Below are 20,474 nucleotides of genomic sequence, written 5' to 3'. Positions count from 1 at the left end.
ATGCTATTGCTGCGTGTGTGGGAACAGTGTGCGAATGCCTTCGGGCTTTCAAACTTGCTCGTCGTGAGCCTGCCTCATGTCGGCGACGGATCCTCACCCCATCTGTATGTGGTGTTTGGGGGAGTACCATGACTCAACTGATTGTGAGGCGTGCCAGCAGATGTAGCCGAAATCCCGGCGGAAGCGCCGGATGAAACTTCTTTCGACTCGTGTGTCCAGGTCAGCGTCGTCATCTCGCCCGGCCCCTGTGGAGGGTTCTCGGACCCGCCCGCGGCTTCCCTCGCCGACTTCGATCTTCTCCCAGGTCACACGAGAGCCGCTCACCTCTTGGTAAGTGTCGCAGTTTGTCCCCGAGGGTTGGGTTCCAGCCTGTTGGGGGCGTGGGCTCACCGCGGGTGGTGCGGCCCCGTGTGTCGTCCTCTTATCCGCCGTTTCCCAGTGTGGGGGCGACCAGAGCCCAGATGGAGACATATGCGGTGGCTTTGCAGGCCTCGCTGGCTTCTCCTCCTCCTTCTGGGACATCAGCGGATCCCTTGCAGTGTGCGGGGCCCTCCGCGGCGTTGACTGGTTCAGATCCAGGCTCGGAGGCTGTGGTGCCGTTTGGGTGCGGCCCTTCGGGGGTCCCTTCTTCAGACCACGGCGCCTCTGCTTCGCCGCAAACTCCCGCGGGAGTCCCTGTGGTGTCGCGGGAGGTCGCCGGGGCTTGGGTCCCACCCCTGAGCCCCTCTCGGTCCTCGGGACAGGCGGCGTTTTTGTCCGAGGTCGGGGTGATGCCGCTACGGCTCCTGCGGCGCCACAGGGGTCGGCAGAGGGCCCATCTCGCCCTGTCACGGGCTGCGGCTGGCGGGGGACTCCTCGTCCCACCCCGGGCCCTTCTCGTCCCTCCAAGCACGCGGCTGCCTCGTCGGGGGTCAGGTCGGTTCCGGCCCAGCTCTGGTCTCCTACGCCGTGTTCTGTGTCGGAGGTCGCCCCGGCGTCTCCCCCGGCGCTGGTCGACGATGGTGTCCTGCCTCAGGTTGCGGACTCTACGGGCTGACGTCGGGTTCTTGACTCTTCTTTAGAGGTTCGGCGGTTGCTGGTGTTAACCTCGCCGGAGATGGGCCACCGTGTCGTGGCTTTTTCCCCGCCGTCATCTAAGGGCGGCTCCTCGTCGTCTCCATGACCGCGGTCTTCGTCGAAGGAGCCGCAGGTCCCCCACTCCTCGGTCCCTCTTCCTTCCGGCCTTGGCCCTTCCTTCTTCCGGTTGGCTTGGGAGATGGCCGCCATAGCTTTCAGCCGTCACCTAACAAGGAGCTGCTTTCCCCTCCGTGGGTCCCTACGGAGGCGGGTGCGGCTTTCGCCCGCGCAGTTTCCACGGATGTGGGAATTTTGCCCATGGGTGATCCAGCTACCCATTTTCCCGCAGATCATCTTCTGGAGGTTCTCCATCAGGGCTCTGGTGGTAGGGAACTGTTGCTTCCCTTTGAGGGTTCACTCCACTCTTCTCTCTTGGGGCCGTCCCGCCACGGGGGACCCAGTACCCCAGCACCTTCTGCCCCGCCGCCATCCAGCACCGCGTGATCCGGTGTGCCTTTCTAATCACCCTTCGACCAGAGGCCCCCTTTTGCAGTCTGCCTTTCCTGCTTTGCCGCTGCTGTCGTCTCCCCCGTCACGGGAGGCCCGCTGGCTGGACTCCTGGGGGCGCAATATGTTTGCCTCGACCAGTGCAGCTCTGCGGGCCCTTAACACACTGTGCGTTTTGGCTAGGGCCACTTCTTGCTTGTGGGACTCGGCGGAGTCCCTTATGTCTGCCGCTTCTCAGGAGGGTGCCTGTGTGGATTTGAGACACCATGTCTTGGATGGTCAGGAGGTGGCGGCGTTTATTCTTCGCTCCGCTCTGGACATCTCGGAGGTGCTGGATCGTGCCATGGCTTCTTCGGTTGCCCTACGTCACCATGCCTGGTTTCGGGACAGTGTGCTCCCGGAGAAAGTTCAAGAACGGCTGGTGGACCTCCCCTTCGATGGTGCTCTTTTGTTCCATGCCCCTGTGGACTCAGCCATCCAGAGGTTCTTAGCAGGGCTTCGTCCTCCCCCTCCTTCTCCTCCTCAGTAACCTGCGTGTTGATCTGGTTCTTGAAGCTGTTCTTCCGTTGGGGCGGTTCGCCCCGGTTGTCTGTTCTGTGGGCTTCATGGCCACTCGAGTCCTCCTTGCTGAGGCTGTGGTTCTGTTGGCTGCGGGCCAGCCCTTTTTGACTGTGTGTTTTTCCTTTGGGTTTTTTACACCATGCTGGGCCTTAGAATGGGCCTTCTGCGTTTCTCCTCTGGTTGGTTGATAGGCCTCGTGCGGGGTTTTTTGGCGCAGGTCTTTTTTTGTTGTCCTCTGCTGTGGAAGTTTCCTCCTAAGAGTTTCCCATGTCTTGGGATATGACATGCCCTATGTGCGGCAGGATTGGCTATTATATAGCCCTGATATGTGCTGGGGAGTTGTGGTCGCCTGTGGGCTTCTGCTCTTTGTGGCGTTCTGGTATGTTGCGGATACAACCTTCTGTAGTAGGAGATCTGTGCATAGTCCTAATCTGTGAATAGCCCCGCCCATGTGCATGGACCCCGGAGCAATCGAAATGGTCTCTTAAGGTGTCCTCTTCTGCAGTCCTGCATAGACACTTAAGAGAAAAACAAAGACAAATAATGCAGCCTGACATTAACAAGGCTACACTGGCCAGCACTTCATCCTGAAGTGACAAAAAGGATAGCCAAATAATATTTAAATTTACACATTTAGCCAAGTTTCATACCAAGAGAAACTGCCCTTCACGAAACTCCTTTGTCATGATAGAGACGAAGGGTTGGACAGAAAAGCCCCATAGGCTGCCATTATGTGTCTGGAAAAGGAACCCTCTTGAGAGACCCACGGTATCCCATGATGCACAGCCAAAGGCAAGTTACTTTCAGTTCTTTTTTCCGGCTCCTGCTAGCAGGACCCTGGAGCATTGAGCTCTACCTTTATTGGTATTTCTAAAATTTTTGGAGCTTTTTTGAAAGTTTGTGTTTCATTCGACGTCTGGGGCCTTTATCTTCCATTTGCTGTCCTTTTTGGCCAGTTAAGCCACTTCCTATTTGTCAAAATGCCAGCTCTATTTGACAAGTGCCCGGAGTGTGGCAGGAAGAAGGCCAAGTCAGACTCTCACAGGGTTTGCATACTCTGTCTTCCATGTTCTCATTTCCTGACTCCTGTGTCATCTGCAAGACCCTGCGTGACAGGGAGAAGATTCATCTTCAAGGCCTGGAGCAGAGAAGACATCAGGATGCAGGTGGGACCTCGGGGCATGGAGGGAACCTTTCATCTTCCACTTCCCGCGCTTCGGCCTCTGGGGGGCTCCCCAATCACAAGAAGGCCCAAAAACGGCACTGGTCCCGGTCGACGTCGATGGCTACGACGTCGAAAGGTATGACGACGATATGCTCCCTGTTGACCCAGGGCTCTGAGTCTAAACGGCGTCTACGTTCGGCATCGAGGGGAAGGACGTCGAGACCTCGGACGAGGTAGACGTCGAGGCCATTACAGACGACGTCGACACATCATCGTCGTCGATCTGAGTCCCGAAGGCATCGGCGCTCGCCGTCGAGGGAAAAGTCGACGTCTATGGAAAAGTCGACGTCGAGGGAAATATATGATGTCACTAGTTCTAGTGTACACCTTGTATCAGTCCAAACAACCCTTATGGTGATTGGTTGTAAAGTCAACCTTATAGACCAGCTATCCTAGTGGTAGCATGGACAAGAGCAGTCTTAGGCTAAACTCTGTATGGCATGTGAAGCCAGCTGTTATACCATTATAGTCCCTTGAATACCAAATGAAAGGACACCACACCAAGTATATATAAAGTTAGAATGTATTTATTCTAGCATATACCCTCAGCACTCTTTATGAGGTCAGAGGTCTAAGTACAAACAATTTCTTAAGTAGCATACGTTAAGTTACACAGGAAAATACAGTTGGGCCCAGGGGCCACGCAAACCATATACTAAAAAAGTGGTATAAGTACCACGTCACGAACAGGGAGTAGGCCTAGGGCATCGCTGGGGCTACACTACCCTACCAAGAGCTAGGAAGTGGGAGGCCCACGGGAAGCGTGTGCAGTGTGGAAACACACACGCGGGTTACATTAAAGTCAATGGGAATGTAACAGATATAAATAGGGAGAATTAGGACACTTCCGAAGGAGCTAGGAGGAAGCAACTCAAGACTTAGACACTTGGATAGTCAATATCCACTGGAGCACCGGAGTACTCGCGTTACCTCGCCCACAGGAGAAGGGTGCATAGGTGTGAAGATGTGTTGGGTGTCGTTGCTGGATCCTATGGATGCCTGAAGAACAGATGCTGGCAGGCGGCCAGGAGGAAGATGTCCGGTGGATCCAAGGATGGATCTTGAAGGAAGGACACCTGCAAGCAGAGGGTACAAAGTCTGAATCACTAGCCAGTGACCGTGTGGAACCAGGAAGGAACCAGGCGATGTCGTGCAGAACACAGGTGATGTCGTGAAGCTTGTCTCTGCAGCTGCGTGGACCAGGAGGCGTCGAGGACGACCAGAACAAGGATACGAGCTGTCCCACGAAGGATCTTGCTGATGGCGGAGTTGACGTCCCGATTGGAGTCAACAAGTCTTGGCAAAGGCAACCCACGCAGAAAGGGAAATTCGCTTCAGGTGCAGACCAGGAAGGTCTGGGGTGCTTCTCTTTCACAGGGAAGCAAGGGCCAGTCTGGGTGAACCAAACCAGCAGTGGAAAGTTAAAGGTTCGTCGTCGCAGAGGCTACTAGCCAACGGGCCAGCAACCGGACAGACGCGTCGAGCAGGAAAATGCAGAAGAGCCCCACGCAGAACTCGTGGAGTGGGGAGGGCTGATCTTCGGTGCCGATGGTGCTTGGGGTTGGGGCTTCTCAATCCCCAGAGTACAACTTCGAGGATGCCTCAGAAGCTGCGCTGGAAGCTACTAGCCAATTTTCCCAGGTAGCCAGTCCCACGTCTCTCGTCGCCTCCACGGATCTCAGCTCGGCTGTGGATGTGGATCAGGGTCGGAGAAGTCTGGAAGTCAAGGCGCTGGTCGGGCTCTGCAGTCGGTTCCTCGTAGAACGTTGGGCAAAGCAAACGGCAGGTTGCTTGATGGTGCCTGTTTGCACAGGGTGGTCACTCCTTGGCCACAAGGGAGATTCTTCAGTCTTCTTGTCGTCGAATGTCGAAGGTCCAGAGTTTCGTGTCTTGTTTCAGTTCAGGATAATCCAAAGTCCTAGGGACTCAGCTCCCACTCTTATACTAATCTGGGGGGCTGGGTTACCTGCTAGGTCCCTCCTATGGGTGGGACCAGGGAGGGGTGTGGTTACACCCCCTTCCCTTTGTCCAGTTTCGCGCCAGGACTGGGGCTGGAGTGCCCCAGCACCGGTTTGAACCGGGCTATGCATGGGACACCTTGTGTGCCCCAGGCAGTGTCTCGTTTCTTTCATCCCTTCCTGCCCCAATACACTAAGTCCTGTCTGGGTTGGTGCTAGCACCTCCCAAGGCAGGAAACCTATTGTCCAAGCCTCCCTCGCTAGAAGCACTCCCAGCAGCAGGAGGTCAGACTTGTGTCTGTGGCAGCAGCGTCCATTTTGTGAAGCTGGGGATCTGGTTAACTTTAACCGGGTAGTAGGATTTCAACATGTCTTCTCCCTCTAGAAGGGGGGAATACTATCCTCACCACCTGAAATGGTGTGGGGGTAGTATTCCAAAGTGCTAGACACCTTACACGACATGTTTTGATAAATCCAAACCATAGATACCATAACCGCGAGGATTATAAGGCACTTTAAGAGTATATGGTAGGCGATATCATTGAACAGCTATACGGACATGGTTCCGAAAGCTGCAGACAGGCTCAGCTCATGCTAGAGCACCATCTCGCATGTTACCAAGCACTCTGCATCCAGGATTGTTAAGGCCTGCTATAGGAGTGGCTGACAGGTTACCCATGTGTCTATATACAAGGTAGGTATAGGGATTACTACACCTAAGCAAGGGGTGATTACACGACCTTGCCCCAGCTGAGTGATCAGCCAGTTGTCACGATGGAAGGCCAGCCAGGGGTGGCATAATACATGCTGCAGCCCCTGGTAGGCCTAGGGTACACCTATGCCCTGGGTACCTAAGGTACACTGTACAGGGTCCAATAAGGTGATCCTTACCAATTGGGTTATGCACCTAAAGTACATAGTATGAATTTAGAGAGAGAACAGCTGGGCTGTGGGTGTGATTAGCAGGCCCACAGCCACATCGAAGTCGTAAACCAGTAAAGCAAAAGCATAAAGTGGGGGTGACCATAGGAAGCAGACCCTGCTCTCCTACACAACCCCCCCCCCCCCCCCCCCCCAAAACTTAGGGACATTAAACTAACCTTGACCAGTTGAGTCTTCATGTTCTAAGTGGAAATATCTGGAGAGTCCATCTGCATTGACATGGTCAGTCCCAGGTCTATGTTCCACTGTGAAGTCCATCCCCTGTAGGGAAATGGACCACCTAAGACGTTTGGGATTTTCACCCTTCATCTGATTTAGCCACAAGAGGGGCTTATGGTCTGTCTGAATCTTGAAGTGGGTGCCAAACAGGTATGGCCTCAGCTTCTTCAGGGCCCAGACCACAGCAAAGGCCTCCCTCTCAATAGCTGACCAACGTTTCTCTCTAGGGGTCAGCCTTCTACTAATAAAAGCAATGGGCTGGTCTTGACCATCTATATTCAGTTGTGAAAGAACAGCTCCCACACCCAACTCAGAAGCATCTGTTTGGACTATGAATTCTTCGGAGTAATCTGGACTTTTCAGAATAGGTGCAGTGCACATGGCCTGCTTCAGGTCATCAAATGCCTTTTGACAGCTTACTGTCCACTGAACTTTCTTTGGCATCTTCTTTGAGGTCAAGTCATTAAGTGGTGTCACAATGGACCCATAGTTTTTAACAAACTTTCTCTAGTACCCAGACAGGCCCAAGAAAGCTCTGACCTGAGTCTGGGTAATTGGAGGAGTCCAGTCCTTTATGGTCTGGATCTTGCTCTCCAGTGGTTGAACCTGACCCCCACCTACTAGGTGGTCCAGGTACACAACCTTGCTCTGCCCTATCTGGCACTTTGTGGCCTTGATAGTGAGGCCTGCCTTTTGCAGGGCCTCTAAAACATTCCTCGGGTGGACCAGGTGATCCTCCCAGGTGGAGCTAACAACAGCAATATCATCAAGATAAGCTGCACAGTAGTCATCCAGACCTGTAAGGACTTGATTCACCAACCTTTGGAAAGTGGCAGGTGCATTCTTCAAGCCAAAGGGCATTACCACGAATTGATAATGTCCTCCTGGGGTTGAGAAAGCAGTTTTGGCCTTTGCACTCTCAGCTAGCCTGATTTGCCAGTAGCCTGCTGTCAGGTCAAATGTACTCAAAAACTTGGCAGCTGCCAGTCTGTCAATGAGCTCATCTGCCCTAGGTATTGGGTGGGCATCTGTCCTAGTGACAGTATTGAAATCTCTGTAGTCCACGCAAGCAAAACCTCATCTCTCTTACCATCTTGGTTGTGAGGTTTTGGCACAAGAACTACAGGACTAGCCCAAGGGCTCTCTGAAGGTTCAATGACTCCCAGCTCCAACAGCTTTTGTACCTCAATCTTTATGCAGTCCCTGACATGGTCACGTTGCCTGTAGATTTTACTCTTCACAGGCAGACTGTCACCAGTGTCCACCGCATGGGTGCACCAGTTTGTCTGACTTGGGGTCAGTGAGAACATATGTCTGTAGGCCTGCAGAACTTGTCTGCAGTCCTGTTGTTGATGGCTAGTGAGGTTGTCAGAAAAGACCGCACCATCAACTGAACCATCATCAGGGTTCTGACTCAGCAGGTCTGGGAGAGGGTCACTCTCTTCCTCCTGCCCCTCATATGTAGCCACGAGTAAGCCCATGTCTGCCCTGTCAACATATGCCTTCAATCTGTTGACATGAAGCACCCTGTGGGGGCTTCTGGGAGTCCCAAGGTCCACCAAGTAGGTGACTTCTCCCTTCTGTTCAACAATAGTGTGGGGTCCAGACCATTTGTCCTGGAGTGCTGCTGGGGCCACTGGCTCCAACACCCACACTTTCTGTCCTGGCTGGTACACAGTCAGCACAGCCTTTTGGTCATGCCAAGCTTTTTGGAGTTCTTGGCTTGCCTCAAGGTTTTTAGAAGCCTTCTTCATATACTCTGCCATCCTTGAGCGGAGGCCAAGTACATAATCCACTATGTCAAGTTTGGGTTGTCTGAGAGGTCTCCCCCATCCTTCCTTTACTAGGCATAGGTGTCCCCTTACAGGATGCCCAAACAAAATTTCAAAAGGGCTGTAGCCAACCCCCTTTTGTGGGACCTCTCTGTAAGCAAACAGAAGGCAGGGTAAAAGGATGTTCCATCTTCGCCTAAGCTTGTCTGGTAAACCTTTTATCATCCCTTTTAGGGTCTTGTTGAACCTTTCAACAAGCCCATTGCATTGTGGGTGATAGGGTGTAGTGAATTTGTAGTTAACACCACACTCCTTCCACATTGCAGTCAAATATCCTGACATGAAGTTGGCACTTCTGTCAGAGACAACCTCCTTTGGATACCCCACTCTGTTGTCTATGACTGCTCTTTATGGGAGTCTCTCCAGCAATTTCTTGAACTCCTCCCTAGGGACAAGCGTGAGGACATTCAGGAGATTCTCAAAGAAGGCATGATGGTGTCAAACCAAATCATCAGTTCGGCTGCAGTCACCTCTCTCCTGGCAGCCCTTAAATACTGTCACGGTGTGACTTGGAGGCGACATGCCTGGTTGCGGCTTACCTCCCTGAAACCGGAGGCACAGCAGCGAATTGCAATCTGCCCTTTTCGGGTTCTACGCTCTTCGGTACCCATGCAGACGAGGAAATGGCTCGCATGAAGGCGGAAGTTGAGACACTTAAGGCTGTTGGCTTGGAGAAGCCCAAAGAACAGCATAAGACTTTCCGCCCCTACCAACGACGCTATTCTTCCCAGCGCCAATGCGGGCAGGGTTGTCAGGCTGGACAGCAGCAGCAGCAGTTTCAGCGGCAGCCTTTTCAGAGATGTCAAAGGGGCAGAGGCAACCAACAGTCCACATCAGGGAACAAGGGCCCGGCTGGGTCTAAGCCCTGAGGGATTACTTCCCCCTCTTCTGTTACCCACTCCAGTGGGGGGGGGGAAGCATTCAGAACTACCTGGCAGAGTGGAGAAAAATTACTCGAGACAAGTGGGTGCTGAATATTGTTTGCAATGGATACAGTCTACGCTTTATCAGCCCTCCTCCAGCTATTCCACCAGTTCGCTCACAATACCTGCTACGCGAACTCCAAGCGGAGGCAGATACCCTGTTAAGAAAAAGGGCGATAGAGCCTGTTCCTCCATCTGTAAGAGGAAAGGGTCTATACTCAAGGTTCTTTCTTTTTTTTAAATCTGTTTATTGAACTTAGAGAAACAGTGGTCATGCTGTATAAAGCTGTGCATCATATAGTACAGTAGTATCCTTTCATTACAGGACATATGGGGGTTCACATAATTCCCCCCCCCCGGTACACACTCCATTTAGTCCAAATTGACAACCATTGTTTGGGACATCCCCGCGCCACGTAGACTGTTTTCTCCCTAACCATACACCAGTCCATATCCTTTTTCCATTTCTTCAATGTCGGTAGCGCAGCGGCCCCCCATAATTGCGCTATATTGCGCTTAGCGATCATCTGCCCAAGTGTGTCAAGGTTCTTTCTTGTGCGGAAAAAGGACAAACACGAGTTCAGGCCCATGCTGGATTTGCGGCAAGCAAACAAATGGATTTGCAGAGAAAAGTTCTGTATGCTGTCCCTGCACCAGATTTATCCTCAGCTGCATCGAGGAGAGTGGCTCTGCGCCATAGATCTGCAGAACGTGTAATTCCATGTCCCCATTGCCCAGAAGCATCGGAAGTTCCTGCGTTTCCTGGTCGGCACCAACCACTATCAGTATACAGTACTTCCGTTCGTCCTGAAGTCTGCTCCCAGGACTTTTTCAAAGTGCATGGCGTGGTGGCAGCACACCTAAGAAAGAACAAGGTGTCACACCTAAGAAAGAACAAGGTGTTTGTTGATCCGTACCTGGACAACTGGCAGATCAAAGCATCCACGTTCCAGGAGGCGCAGCTACATTTCAACAGGACGGCTGCTCTGTTGAACCAATTGGGTCTTCACATCACCATATCCAAATCTGTCCAGACTCCTGTTCAGTGTCTTCAGTACTTGGGAGCCTCCATCGATACTCTCAAGGCAAGCGTGTGTCCTTCGGAGGAGCGACGCTTATCGATCCTTCGGAAAGCTCAGACTCATGTCCATTCCATCACCGACGGTGAGGACGGTGTCTTCTCTCCTGGGGTCAATGCCCTCTTGTATCTTTCTCACTCCACATACACGCCTCCACATGAGGCCGTTGCAGGAATGTCTGGAAGATCGGTGGAACCAGAGACTAGGGAGCTGGGAGGACAGGATTCAACTGTCTCAACACGCTCTACAATCCCTGAAGTGGTGGTGTTCACCGGAGAATCTCCTCAAAGGGATTCCATTCCACAAGGAGATACCAACTCAGACCATTGTAACAGATGCGTCTCTGCAGGGCTGGGGAGCGCATTCGGACCACCTTCAGATCCAAGGCACGTGGTCTCAGACAGAATCCACGTATCACATCAATTTTCTGGAACTCAGAGCTTTTCATCTGGCGCTGAAAGCCTTCCACCCGTCCTTTCGGACCAATTCCCTGCTTGTACAAATGGACAACACAACAACGATGTATTACCTCGACAAGCAGGGAGGCTCAAGATCGCGCACACTGTCTCTGGAAGTGAAAGCGATCTGGAATTGGCTGTTGACCAGGGGACCGACGATAACGGCGACCCATCTGCCAGGTGTGCAGAATGCTCAGGCAGACGCTCTCAGCAGGCTCGTTCAAGAAAACCACAAGTGGGTCTTAAACGACGAGGTGTTAAGAGACCTGTTCGCAAGGTGGGGCACACAAGACATCGATCTGTTCGCCACCGCAGAAAACAGCAAATGCCGAGACTTCGCCTCCAGGTTTTACCAACCGGGGACGCTGGGGAATGCACTGTAGATTAACGGGTCGAACAGCTTTCTCTACGCTGTTCCACCAATTCCCCTGATCCCGACAGTGTTGATCAAACTGTCCCAGTCATGGGCCAAGATGATCCTCATTGCTCCGGAATGGCCTCGGCAGTGGTGGTTCACCAACCTACTACACCGGTCTCTCCTGCCGCATCTTCGGCTTCTGTGTCGGCAGGACTTGCTCACGTAGTTAGGAGGGCAGATGGTGCATCCCAACCTCTCGTCGAGTTTGGCAGCATGGCTCCTGAACTAGTGCAGTATGGACATGTAAATCTTCCAGAGAGCTGCATGGAGATACTAAAAGAGGCAAAGAGACCGTTTACGAGAACTTCCTACGCATACAAATGGAAGAGATTCTGCATTTGGTGCGCCTCTAAAGATGCTGATCCTACATCCTGCAAGGAGGATGTCATCATTCTGTACTTGCTGCATTTGGCTCAGTCAGGCCTTAATTTTCATTCTATTAAGGTTCACCTCGCAGCTTTAACTGCGTATAGGAAATGCCCTTCACAAACTTCCTTTTTCCAAATCCCTGTCATCAAAGATTTTCTGGAAGGTTTGAGGAAGGTGTTTCCACCCATTAGGCGTCCTTCGCCTCCATGGGAGCTTAATGTGGTGCTGTCTAGATTGATAAAGGAGCCTTTTGAGCCTATTCATAAGGCTTCTTTACATCATTTATTCTGGAAGGCAGCTTTCCTTGTAGCTATAACATCGGCCCACAGGGTGAGTGAGATCCAGGCCCTGTGTTGCCAAGAGCCCTCTACTGTATTTCATGCATCTAAGGTTGTCATGAGAACTCACCCGAAGTTTCTCCCTAAGGTGATATCTGATTTCCATGTCAATCAAACGATCACCTTACCAACGTTTTTTCCACATCCTTCCTCTCCGGCGGAGAGGTCCCTTCATTCGCTTGATGTGAGATGGGTATTAATTAAATTCTACTTAGATAAGACCAAGGAGATTCGTAGATCAGTTATTTGTTAATTATGGATCGGTCAGGACTGGTCTTGCCACCTCTAAACAGTCCATTTCTTGGTGGATTGTGTCTTGTATTCAATTATGTTACCAGAAAGCTAACAAGATTCTAGGGGTAAGCCTAAAGCTCACTCTTCCAGGGGCAAAGCAGCTACTACGGCTTTGCTGCGTAATGTTCCCATTGTAGACATATGTAGGGCTGCCACTTGGAAGTCCGTCCATACCTTTGCTAATAATTACTGCTTGGACTCTGATGCCAGGGCAGATGCGCAGGTTGAACAGGCTTTGCTGAGGAATTTATTTGCACAGTAGTGATTCTATACATTTCTTCCACCACTGGGTTGATTGTTTGGGATGGGCTTGCCATTCTATTCACAGATTATGGCTATACACAGATATCCCCTACTACAAAAGGAGTAGTTTCTTACCTGTAACTCCAGTTCTGTAGTAGGGGTATCTCTGTTATAGTCCTAAGCGACCCGCCCTCCTCCCTGGTGGATGAAACGTCGACATCATGAATGCTACAGGCCAGGCTTTATACACCTTCAAAAAGAACTGAAAGTAACTTGCCTTTGGCTGTGCATCATGGGATACCGAGGGTCTCTAGAGGGTTCCTTAAAGGCACGGTATCCCTTTTCCAGACACACAATGGCAGCCTATGGGGCTTGTCTGTCCAACCCTTCCTCTCTATCATGACAAAGGAGTTTTGTGAAGGATAGTTTCTCTTGGTGTGAAACTTAGCTAAATGTGTTAATTTAAATATTATTTGGCTATCCCTTTTCTCACTTCAGGATGAAGTGCTGGCCAGTGTAGCCTTGTTAATGTCTTTGATTTTCTCTTAAGTGTCTATGCAGGACTGCAGAAGAGGACACCTTAAGAGACTATTTTGATTGCTCCGGGGTCCACGCACATGGGCGGACTATGCACAGATTATAACTATAACAGAGATACCCCTACTGCAGAACTGGAGTTACAGGTAAGAAACTACTCCTTCTTCGTTGCCTTTTTGCTTTGAGTGTTTCGTTCTGTGGTGTCCCTGGTGTCTGGCGGAGCTTGCCAGTGCCGCCCTCTTGTTCTTTCTGCACCGTTGTGCCTACTTGAGGCTTTAGTGGTACTGTCATCCTGCCTTCTCCACTGCTTCCAGTGGGCCTTGCGCTCTGTTCTACCTCTTCTCCCTGTGGGGGAATGGTCCCTAACTTCTCGACCCTCTTGCGGGCGCAGTTTGTCCCTGCGGGGCGTTGGACAATTCTTCATGTGACCTTGAGTTACCCTTTTCGGCTTCCGCCGGCTTCTTGCAGCTGGCGCCGTCCTGTCTGGGATTGCCTTTGCTCTGCCTCTTCTCCATAGAGTCTCTAGGTTGCTCTTCTCCTTCGGTGCTCCTTTCCTTGGCCTTGGGCGAAGGTTTTGTTGCCTCATGTGGGCGTTGGGTGTTTGGCCTCTTTGCGCCTTGCCTTGTTTCCTCTGCTGAGTGAGGACAGGCTATCTTCTTCTCTTCTTTTCCCGCGCTCCCCCCTCACCCCCCCCCCTTGGGGTTGGTGGCCTCCTGCTGGCAGGGGTTTCCCTTTGCCTGGGGGACTGGGCTCCTCGTCCTGTTTTCGGACTCTGCCCCCGTGCGGCCCTCTGTTTTGCCCAGGTGGGTGGGAGTCCTCTCGCAGACCCTCCTTCCCCTTGGGTATGGCTAGGGTATCTATTCAACGTGAAGGAATCTGCGGCTAGTAGTCTCTATCAGATGTACGAGTTACTTCGGTAACGATGTATCTGGTAGAGACGATTCTAGCCGCAGATTCCTTCACTGCCCGCCCTTCCTCCCCGTTCTGGGAGGGCTTGTGATTTGGTCTTTTGCACTCGCTTTCCTGTGGGTGGCTGTGTCTTCTATGATTACATTCTTTCCCTCTTTCTGTCAGGCTGTCCCTTTTTCCTCCCCGTTGTCACATGGGAGGATAAGTTTGTTGGTGCTTCTGGCTCCTTGCGATCTTTGAGGTTGGGGGTCTTTTGGCTGTGCCTCTGCCCTTGTTCCTGATGGGGGTTGTCACTCACTGTGATGGGGATGTCTTGGAGTTTTGTCGTTCCCTGTGTGTTCCTTGTCTTTAGTTGGGGTTGTAGTCCTGCTGCATGTTATCGTGACATTTTCATTTTTACATATGTCCCTTGTCTCCCGGGGAGGGGGGGATGTTCCCCCCTCTGTTCCCCCTCTGTTCTTTATTCTTTCCCTGCCTTTGGGTACTGCAGTGCCGGGCACTGCTCTTTATGGTGTTGTTCCTCACCATTCCTTTTTCTGCTCTTCTGCCGGGGTGGGACTTATGTGAGCACGCTGACGTCGCGTACCTGGACGACGCCTGGGCGGAGTCGTGTGATGCCGTCCCCCGGCGCGCAGGGATGCTTGGCAAAAAAGGTTTTCCGGGTCCAGTCTCGGGCGCGGGGGATAATTTTACGTGAAGGAATCTGCGGCTAGAATTGTCTCTACCAGATACATCGTTACCGAAGGTAAGTAACTCGTACTTTAGGGAAAGGAATCTGGCACTGGGGGCCTGGATATCAGGAACCCAGTGCACTTTTGGCAAAATTGCAACAGATAGTAGGAAAAATGTGGGGGGTGACCATGTCAAAAAAGGGCACTTAACTACAATATGTATTCCTACTGGGGTATTAAAGGAGCTAGAAACTCATCACTCAGAGTAGAAATTAGCCTAGTTGAATCATAGTGCTCATGTGGACGGCAGCCAGCACATGTTCCACATGCTCAGCTTCAGTATTTGTAGTAGATTAAAATATAATCTGCCAACAACCACACATACACCCAGAAGAACCTCATTTGCTTAAAACTTGAATGCTGCTGGAGCATGACCGAGCTCGACCGTAGTATTTGGTGTAATTGTAATGAGTACCTGTTGTTTATAGTGACTTTGTTCAGGGCTCTGTAGTTGTGAGAAAGTGGCTCTGTATATACTGTTCCCAAATAGGTACAGGGTGTACAGAGTCCACAGTCCCCAGAGGCTTGACAGAGGTTAAAGTTAGATATAACCTTACTCTCTAAAGTGGTAGCTTGGTCGAGCAGTAAGGCAGTTTCAGAGGACAGTGTAAAGTATTTGTTGTACACGCTCAGTCAGCAAATGGTCTCACACACTCAATAACTGAACTCTAGGCCAATGGTTTATATATAAAAAAAATATATGCTTGTTTTATTTTAGAACCAACAATTGGAATTAAAATATACTTTCTCAGAATGAGATGCTTTGTATAAATACTTTTGCGATATGCAATTGACTTTTGTAAACAGTTACAAGTGGTTGCAATAGGCAACACTATTTTAAACACAATAATGCATTGAGTTCAATGGAAGTTTCATGTTATTTGCCACAGATTACTTTTAGGATTACTTTTGGAATTCCAGGACTGGATCCTAGATTCAGTCCTGGGTCAGTACTTAGAATCAAGTGATGAAAGTCGACTTAATTACTGTGATGATTTTTAAACAATATTTAGCTATTTTAAAAGTTGACACTTAGAAAATATTTCAAAGAAAACAGTCAATGATTCCCTATGGCAGAAAATTCAAGTTGCAGGTACAGTATGTTCTCATTACTTTTGTAATCCAGTACTGGGTGTCTAGACTCAGTACTGGGACCTTTATCCAAAACAGGTAAGTAATTATGTTTTCAGATATTATATGATTTGTGAAGAATATTTAAAGATTGCAGAAATTGGCACTTAGAAGAAATGTCACAGAAAAACAGTCAATGATTTCCTATTGAAGAAAATTGGGATACGGGTAAGTACAGTTGTAAGTATTTTTCAGAGTCAGTGCTGGGCACCAAGATTGAGCACTGGGAGCTCACCTAAGAGCAGGTGAGTATTTTCGTTTTCGTTACTCGGCTGATTTTTGGTGAATATTTTAAGATTTGAAAAGTCCACACTTAGAAGAAATTTCAGCAAAAAGCCAGTCTATGTTACCCTATGAAGAAAATAGAGTTATCGGTTTAAAGGTAAGTACTCGACTGGCAGAGTAGAGGTTCTGGGCATAGACTCTGGTCCCCCAGGGTCAGGTAGGTACAGTTGGTTCACCCTCAGCGACTCTAGGGCGGCCGGGTGCAGAGAGAGCTAGGCCCAATGTTATCCTATGAGGGATAGGGGGGGGCCTTGGTTGGTGGCTGCTGACTAGCAAGCCACGCGGCTGGGGTCCTGGTCACTTACTCAGGGCAAGTGGGGAAGTAGGTAGGTGTAGAGGTTGCACTGCCAGGGCCACTCGGGCGGCTGGGTGCAGGGTGCTTTTGAGCCTTCGGGCGCTCAATTGATTTCAATGGGAAATCTCCTGTTTAGAAAAAGACTGCAAGCTCGGGGACGAGGATTCTTCAGGTGCCACCACCACTTCGAGAGGTAAGTTGGGTAGTTGGAGGATAGGTAGGTACCCCGGGATTGGGCAAAGGGGGCCGCGGGGCGCCACGTGCAGGGGTGCCTTTTGGTATCGGGACATCTTACCCTCTGTTGATCGCGGTAGGGGGGGCACCTTGTTCTGAGGCTGTAGGCTTCTTCAGGAGTGTCGAGGGAGGTCCTTGGGTGCCGGACTCAGGGTCACAGTCGCCGTGGGGTTGTCCTCGTGGTCTTTGTTCACTCTGGCACTGGCCAGGCTTGGCTGGTGCAGAGTGTTCTGGGTTCGCGGTTCCGGGCTGCTGCCAGGGATTAGAAGTAGGTTTTGAGTAGAGCCTCTACTCATGGGAGTCCCAGGGGCTTAGAGACAAAAGGTAGCCAGGTCCTCCGGGGTTTGTGAGGTTGCTGGCCACAAAAGATGCCAGGTTGGAGCAGGTTTGAGGGTCGACAGGCCGGTAGGGCTGGGGCCAAAGCAGTTGGTGTCTTCCTCTTCTTAGCAGCTGCAGGGCAGGTCTTCTTTCTTCTTGCTCTTCTTTGTATTTTGGAATCTGGGGAAGGGAGGTTCAGGGTGCCCCTAAATACTAGATTTAGGGGCGTTACAGGTAGGTGAAGGGCAGTGGCCAATGGGTCCCTGTCCTGGGGTGGGTACACCCCCTATCCTGCCTCTCTCCTGTGGGAGGGGGGCAGGAGCCTAGTCCTGATTGGGCAGGGCTTCCCATCTTCAAGATGGCGAGAGCCCGGAGATGTGCTTCACCTCGCCTCCCCCACCTGAGGGGTGGGGTTGGCAGGCTGGCACATCCCCCGTCCTTATTTGGGGTTTCCGGCCAAGCTTCCCGCCAGAGTGGGGGGTTGCAGTGGCCTGCGGAAGCTCACAGAGGCAGCATACCTTTGAAGCTTCCCCCTGCCCATCCTGGGGAAGGAGATTTAGCACCTCGCCCAGGATGTGCATTGTTGCAGACCCAGGAGAGCAGGGGCTCTCCTACCCAGGGGTCCAGCAACATGTCTGCTGTGTGGCAGCCTAGGCAGCCTCAGAACAGACGTGGATTGTAGGTTTAGGTTTCAGGAGGCCTCTCTAAGATGCCCTCTGTGGTGCTTGGTACATTAAATCCCACACTGGCATCAGTGTGGATTTAATGTGCTGAGCAGTTTGATACCAAACTTCAGTCTTCAGTGTTGCCATTATGGTGCTGTGGAGTTGGTGTTTGACAAGCTCCCAGCACCATATACTCTTAGATGGCAGCACTGCACTTACAGGACCCAGGAATGGACCAGGTACTGTAGGGGCACAGGGCTCCTGCCTCTGTGCCCACACCACTGGCATAGGGTACCCAGCTAGAGGGGTGGCTGATGTATGCCAGGGCAGTGTAGGTTGTGGGCATGGCACACCGGGATGTGTGCCATGTAGACTCTCTGTTTTGTCTTTTATCCAGACACCCAGCCTGCAAGGGCAGTGTGTGTGTGTGTGTGTGTGTGTGTTAGGGTACAGAGCCTCTAAGGGTGGCACAATGAGTGCTGCAGCCCTTAGAGGCCTTCCCTGGCCACAAGGCCCTGGGTTCCTAGGGTACCATTTACCAGGGGCTGACATGTGGCCAGGGTTTGCCAATTTGGGTTTTGGCTGTTGGGCAGTTTTTAGGGAAGGAACACAGGCACCTGATTGGCAGGAGCCCAGGGCACAACAAGGAAAAGTGCATCAGCTATTAGGCAAAAAAGGGGGGATTACTGCTACAGAAACCCACTTTCTTACAGTAGTCCATAGAGAACCAGAGTTCCACATTTTTTTTTGGCCACCAAAAAGGGCAATGAAGACCCCGGAAATGTCAAATATCTGATAAAAACATTTGCCAAGAGCTCAATGGGATATTCTCCTTAAATGTCAAATTTCTTTCTCTGTTAAAGTGTATAGTTAACTGCATGGCAAAATTGTCCATGGTTGTAGGTCTTTCTTTCAAAACTCCATTTACAAGGTTTTGATTAAGACATATCTGAGTAACTGCTGTATCACATTTGACTTAAAAATAACCCCAAACATGTTTTTTTTAATTGCAGGTTGTAGTAGACCACTGCTGCTTTGTATCTTGCAATACATATTTGGGCATTGTTGGCTGAATAATTTCTAAAAATATTAAAATAAGATATCTTTCACAATTGCAGCTCTCTGAAGGGTACCACTAACATTTAGCATCTGTTTTACAGAAGACGCCATTCATCAGCTTCTTTATCTGGCAGCAGTTCGTCTTCCTCTTCCTCGCGTTCAAAGACGCCACCTCCTCCAAAGAAACCACCAAAGCGAATTTCATCAAGTCCTCCTCGTAAGCCTCGCAGGTCTCCTTCTGGCAGCCCTCCTAGAAGGCGGCACAGGCCAGCTCCACCTCCTAGCCCCCCTCAAAAAGGACGCAGATCTCCCTCTCCTCAGCAATCCAGTCGTCAAAGGAAAGGTCGCGGCTCGGTGTCTCCAGGTAGATTCTCAGGTGAACCTGATTATCAATTGTAAAAGTGCTTTATTCAAAACAGAGCTATCACCATAAACCTAAGCTATTTCTAGGTTACCTTCCTTAAGGTATCATCTAATAGTTGTGCTGCTTAAATTGCACACAAATGGTGTGTTCAAAATGCCTTATTGGCTTAAACCTTCAATGAAAGTATGTTTCTTGCATAGTTACAAGTGACTCTGTTTACAAAGGGCAAGGTTAAGCAAGAGATAAATTACATCACTAACTAGCCCTTAACCATTACAATTGATGTCTGGCCTTTTCAGTCTGTACTGCTGTTCCTGGGAAATGGGTGAGGGGACATCTTGAAAGTATATCACTAACATGATTACTTGTCTTTGGCTCTTAGTTAATGTGTGTTATGCTTGATCGTATTGGCTATGAAAGTTCCAATCCAAGGGTTTAGTGGATGGGAACATTATTGGCTTCAGCCTCAAGTGCCTCTGATCATTGCTCATTACAGTAAGGGATGTTTTAAATGTAACCAGAGAAGATGGATTTTTTGCTTTATCTGGTGGATACAGATCGACATGGTGGTTGTGTTCCTTGAGTCTTTTGCGTTATGTAATGTATGGCCCAGCTTTTTGTCCTTTGCAGTTTGACACCTTTCTCTTTAAAGGGAGAGCTGAAGCTTTTACTTTAACTGTGCGGTGTCTGCATGTTTACCATAACCTAGGAAGCACCATACAAACTCATGGGACATACCTAGTTGCTTTTGTCTGCGCAAGAACTCCGATGTAAAGATCTTCCACAAGAGCCACCTACAGAGAACAAATTTCTTCCTTTAGTCACTTCCTTTATGTACCACAGAAATATTTTTCTCCGAATTTTTCTCAATTCTAATAATGAAATGATGGAATGCTTGATTTAATCTCAGCGTCTGACAATCCATCATTTTCTGCCCACTATGCTACTCCAGACCGCCCTGGTTCTGTTTACATAGGAAGTGTCCTGCCCCAATTGCTAGTCCACCTCTGCTCCAGATGGTAACGCAAGCAACCTCAGACCGTTTTCAGCCTACTCGGTCCTCAACAGTGAGTTATAGTTTGATTTCTATGTCACTGTGAGCCGAAACTCACATCTGAACATACCTGTTGCGCTAAAGTGTAACAAGCACCAACGTGATGAAAGGAATGCTTGAATTAATCTCAGCCACTGACAGTTGCTCAGGGTTGAATTCCAGTCATTAATATTCAACAACTATGACTATATGGACAGCGGCCTGGTGTTTGTGAATCAGTTTTGGTCCATCTCCAACAGGAATCATCCAGCATGAACTGCAAGAGAAGGCCCCCTTCAGATGGGAACAAACGTTGCCCTGGCAGTTTGAACGGGACTGTTCCTGTTGCATCGGGACCAATACGTTTCCAGACAAGGGTTTGCTACTTTAAGAATTTAGTTAGTATTGTGTCCCATTATTGTATCTGATTTATGATATTTGTCTAGACGATTTGAATCTCTTGAAGATCCATTTCTGGAGATCCAATCTAG

At 50.3% G+C, this 20,474-nt stretch overlaps 1 protein-coding gene across 10 annotated transcripts in view; it reads left to right on the top strand.

Moving 5' to 3' along the window:
• Positions 1–20,474, top strand: part of SRRM1 (serine and arginine repetitive matrix 1) — a 639,067-nt gene that overhangs the window by 287,597 nt on the left and 330,996 nt on the right. For 6 of the 10 annotated variants that reach the window (XM_085647826.1, XM_085647824.1, XM_085647832.1 and 3 more), the window contains one exon: positions 18,688–18,962. In XM_085647826.1, coding sequence (XP_085503952.1) covers positions 18,688–18,962 — 275 coding nt within the window. The remainder of the gene's footprint in view (positions 1–18,687; positions 18,963–20,474) is intronic. The other 4 variants (XM_085647827.1, XM_085647825.1, XM_085647831.1 and 1 more) reach the window with 1 other exon arrangement.

Source organism: Triturus cristatus, chromosome 3_2, assembly GCF_964204655.1.
Source record: "Triturus cristatus chromosome 3_2, aTriCri1.1, whole genome shotgun sequence".
NCBI lineage: Eukaryota > Metazoa > Chordata > Amphibia > Caudata > Salamandridae > Triturus > Triturus cristatus.
Note: the sequence above shows the minus strand (reverse complement) of the source record. Positions and strands in the feature narration are given on the sequence as shown.